The sequence below is a fragment of the Plasmodium gonderi genome (assembly GCF_002157705.1).
Source record: "Plasmodium gonderi DNA, contig: Pgo-contig_53, whole genome shotgun sequence".
Lineage (NCBI taxonomy): Eukaryota > Apicomplexa > Aconoidasida > Haemosporida > Plasmodiidae > Plasmodium > Plasmodium gonderi.
Genome location: NW_021628987.1, coordinates 2,740 through 8,341, shown reverse-complemented (window position 1 = coordinate 8,341; position 5,602 = coordinate 2,740). Strand labels below are relative to the sequence as shown.

The 5,602-nt window shown below is 18.4% G+C and overlaps 1 protein-coding gene across 1 annotated transcript; it reads right to left on the bottom strand.

Moving 5' to 3' along the window:
• Nucleotides 1-1,540: 1,540 nt before the first annotated feature.
• Nucleotides 1,541-2,606, bottom strand: PGO_000600 (variable surface protein; the record flags this gene model as incomplete). The annotated part of the gene is made up of 3 exons (XM_028690800.1): nucleotides 1,541-1,690; nucleotides 1,806-2,468; nucleotides 2,592-2,606. 3 exons carry the CDS (start codon nucleotides 2,604-2,606, stop codon nucleotides 1,541-1,543), a joined length of 828 nt encoding a protein of 275 aa, XP_028546601.1.
• Nucleotides 2,607-5,602: the final 2,996 nt, after the last annotated feature.

Below are 5,602 nucleotides of genomic sequence, written 5' to 3'. Positions count from 1 at the left end.
TTACATTAATGATATATTTCAACGCACAAGGAGAATTATTATGGATGCAAATTCTAAGAACTATTATGCATATATATAATTATAATTGCATATATTTTTATTTAATTAACCTCATCAATTTAAATGTATCCATTAATTATTAGGTCCATAGTTTCTTTTTGTAAATAACTATGACGAAATTGCAATATTATTTAGAGAATATCATTATAAATTGAATTGATATTTAGATATATATTTCCATTATTAGCACATAATCTTAAATATTAAACTGTCTTAAGAAGAATGAGAATAATTTCTTTTACATTATAATAATTAATTTTGTTGTAATTAAAATACATCATAACATAAATATGATTATTTTCATACTGTATATATAATAATTGTATGTTTTCTAACATGTAGAAATTTATGTGCAATTCTATAATATACATTCATTATAAACAAATATTTTAAACTCTTTTACACAAATGAACGAAATAAAATAACATAAAATAAGTATCTATCAATATTCATTTCTCATTATATTTTTAAATATTTTACCCAAATAAAAATGAAATATATATTTTTATAAAAACTACTATGTTTTTCGTGAGACATATTTAACTCCTACATATTAACATAATAAATATTCATATTTACTAATCATTTAGAAACATATATGAAATTATAATTATATAAAAATGTCTAATATAATACAATTCCCAAAATAATAATCGTCACATAATCATTTTTTCTTATATTAGCTATCGAAAATAATTAATAGCATTACTTTATTACACATTGGAAATCGTACATTCTTAATGCGTAAAATATGTAATTATAATTTAATGATACTAAAAATAAAATTATTGTGTTATGAGAAATAATTACTTCAAAATAAAATAAATATAAAAAATAAATTATATTCTATAACTCGTCATTTAATAGGCTAACAAATATTGCATTTTTAAAAAAAGTACTTATAACAATATCACATGTGTGGACGCATATAATTCCCTCGATATTAAAATATGTTATAAGAATTGTAAGAAAAAATAAAATATCCACTTATTTATTAACATGTTTATTTAATAATTGAACATTAATTTTAAATAGTACAATAAAATTGTAGGATTTATACATAAATACATTAAAAAAATGTTTTTTAATTTATTATTATAATTTATTTTATAAATGCAGTAATATATTATCTAATATAAAATATTATTATTTTATTATATTATTATGATTCATAACCTATAAAACATATATTAATGCAAAATACACAATAATAAAAAGGAGAGAGAAGGTAATTCTTTAATATTACATGTTTTTTTTATTTATGATCCTAGTGCATAATATTCTTACATTAAAATTTGGAACAATAACTCATTATGTTAGCGAATTATTATATATTTAATATTTTCATTATATTACGTTATTTATTATATATTTTCATGATCTCATTAATAAGATGATGCTTTGTATTTTTATTAAAACACTTATGAAAATTTTAAATTAAACATAATTCTAAATTATATATATTATAATAAATTTAGGGTCATTGATATAACATGTTATGTGTATTGTGTCTTGACATAGTGCTGAATATTTCAGATCCATGGTATCTATTATCTTCTTCATCAATATCATTCCACGAGTTTACTTTTTTTCCCATAACATAGCGTATCCATGATCTGAATGTCGTGAACTATCTCGTTAAATAAATATATATATATTAAAAATATAGTTTATTTTATGATAAATAATTTTTTCTAAATTTTTCATAAAATTCTTATGGTAGTATAAATATATATAAAAATAACCTTTTTATGCTTATAAAGGGAGAACAGAAAAATGGATGTTAAAAGCATTACTAAAATTGTAGAAATAATTGGAATAATAATATTTCTTTTGCATGGCTGTAAGACTTCTGGAAGTTGAATTACGCTACTCGAAGTATCCATTTGACTAATATATTGTTTTACAAGTTCTTCGATTTTTTTTAAAATATTATCTTCACTATAGTTTCCATTATTACTATTTTTATCTTTAATATACATGAACATATCATATGTAGCTGCGAGTTTTGGAAAATCAACATCTTTCATATGTATCTTTTTATTTTCGAATAAATCTCTATTTATTCCTTTACGATCTGGTACTTCTTCCTGATACACATGGATAAATTGATCATAAATATTTTGTATATCGTCAATTCTTTTTACGTTCTTTCCCAAAACACTATCATATATCCAATAATAAAAGTATTCTAAACCAGATTCTTTTATGCCATCAACAACATTAGAATTTACATCAACTAAATATTGCATAACATATTGGCATTTATTATCATAATCGGGTACACCATCCTTTAATTGATTATATTTATTGTGAGCACATTTCTTTTTCCAGTATGATGCTTCACCTTGACTAATATAATAATCTAATTTATTTTTACATTGGGGGAAATATTTTATAATTTCATACTATAGAAAAAAAAGTATGGATGAATATGAAAAAGCACATTACAATAAATAAATTTTTGTAAAATTTATGGATAACACAATATATATGTAATCATGCTTTAATTTATATTAATTAAAAGATACAATAGAATTAACCATATTCTATAATATTGTACTCTGTTTCAGGCAATCTATATAAAATAATAAATATTATAAAAAATGATGTATATTATCTTAAAAATAAGTATTCAAAGCCCTAGGTACCTTTAAAATGTACTCATATATAATTGTAAATTTAATATTTAAAAATATTAGTGCTTCATAACCTCATTAATTATTGTATAGTTTTAATAATGCTTATAATCTTACATGAGACATAAGGAACTATCTTATTTATTTTAGTGTAAGTATAGAAAAAAATATACATAATATTACGGAAAAAAACAATAATTATATATAAAGTTTTTAAAATATCATTAAAATAATCATTTAACGTAAATATTATTCAATTTTAAAATTACTTCCAATAAAAAAAACAAATAATAAATGTTAATATATGTTTTTAATTAGATTATACATATACATAAGGTTATCTTTTCTTATTCATAATAGCGTATATATATTTACATATAAATTAATATAAAAATGTATAAAATATTATAATAAATAATATTCATCAGAATGGATTTCTAATATCATTGATCTAGTGTATAAAATGATAGTACCAAGTTAAAATGAAAAATTTATTACTGTGCATATATCATATGTATATTCTATACTAAATATATAAAAAGAATATTAAATTACATATTTTTTAATAAGAATTTTTGACTGCACGTAATTCAATACTATAAATTTATATATAATATTTGCAAATATATTTTTTAGTGAAATATATAATTTGTTACAGCTTATTTCAGATGTTCTTTTAACTCATCTCTTAGGCATATTCATATGTGTAATAGAAAATATAGAATGAATGATTAATATTAATAGTATTCATTGTAATACTTCTAATGAGTCTATCTATTATTCTTTGAGAAATGCGTATTCATAATGATAAGATAATACCTTATTGATTATACTATAAATTTCAAGAAATTATGGTGTTTTTTATTATTTTCATGTTCATTGGGCAATAATACAGTATTTATAATAATAATTTCGTATTTAATTTTTTTTTTTTTTTTTTATTGAGCATGATTTTGATTAAAAATATATATGCTTGATATTACATATGAACAATTTTGTATACTGAATAATATATCATATATTATATATATTATGTTTAATAAATTAAATGAATAATTATGTAAAATATATTTTTGTTATATATTAGTTTGTATCAAAATATATTTTAATATTTTTTATTTTATGTAATTTATGAATATTTGTTTCAGAATTCAAAATTCCTTAGAGAATTTTGTATATTTAAATACTTTTCATGAAAATATGTAATAATTTATTTAAAAAATATGTATTTTTTTTATATTTTTTTTGGTAATAACTATTTTATTTATTAACTATGAGTATAGTCTTTAAATTGTTTTACGCAATGATAGATTTTTGTAGTATTATAAGTTTAAAGAAAGATTCTGTTTAAAATAACCTAGTTTTATATATTTTAATCCATTAAATATAACTAAATATATTTTTATTTCCAGACAATATATTTTCATTATTCCTAAATTTGTATATGAAATAAAAAATAATACATTATATAAAAATATACTAACTCCATTACTAATACGTGTAAATAATGTCATAATATACGTTAATATATATTTACTCTAAAATAATAATAAATTATTATACCATTAAATAATGCATATATATACAACAGGCTTAATATTTAATTTGTATAATACAATAAAAAAAATATTTTTTCTTTAGAAATAAATTTAAAATATTTCCCATTAAATATAAGAGTGTTGGATATTGTGCATTTACAAAAAAGCTAAAAGGGTATAATTATAATTCCTAATGGTAATAAAAGGAAATGATAAATCAAAATAAGTAAAAAATAAGGTTTTAGAAGAATATATATCCTTCCCATCATTTATTGGAATTATGCATAGAGTATTATAAAACAATTTCTAATAATATTTATAATAAATAGAATCCCACAAGTAAATATGCAATTTAATTTCCAATGATTTCATGATATTTTATTATTAGAAGATATGTAGAAAATAATGCAAAAGGATGTACAATAATTTTTGAAACAATTTTTTCATATATACGATAATAGTAATGTAACCAAATTAAATAATTGATTTTGTGCACTCAATTATGGAAAAAAATATAAATTAGGTAATATTTTAAACTAATAAAAAATTATTACAAAAAAATAAATTAATATTTTTTTAAATTTAATTCCATTAATGTGTGATGTATTTATAAATACTTCTATAAAATGCACAAAAATAATATGTATTAACAAAAATTACAAGAAATTAATAAATCGTACTCAAGGAATGAAATATACAATTGAATACTCAAAATAAATAACTGTAAATTAATATATTCAAATTCAATACATAAAGAATATTCAATATACATATTTCTTAAATGTAATAATTATGTATTATAACTAAGAAAGTAATGAGTTATATATATAACCAATAAAAGTAATAACTTGTGATATAATATATAAGTAAAATTTTTAAGAACACAAAATATATATAAAAAAATAAATCGTATAGTTAATTTTTAATGTATACGTCTTCTATTATGAGCACAATAAAGTTATTTATGAATCATAGATACTATTAATTTAACTATAAAACATATCCAAAAAATTTATTTTCATAAAAAAACGAACAAGGAAATAAAAATTCCTATATTATTTTATAAATCTTTAATGATTTAAATTCCATATTTTAATAACATGTAATGAATAACATATATAATGATTTAGAGAGAGTTAAGTACTACAAATTTGTCATGCAGTTATCATATATATAATAAATCACAAATACAATAGAATTGCATTATTATATTAGCAATTAAAAATTCTCTTATCGGAGTTATTTGTTTAAAATATCTTATTATTGTTCTAAAGCATATTGCTCGTAATTATAATATTTATAAATTAATGCATATTTATACATTTATTAATGTATAAAAAGTTTAAATTAGTTAATCTAATATCT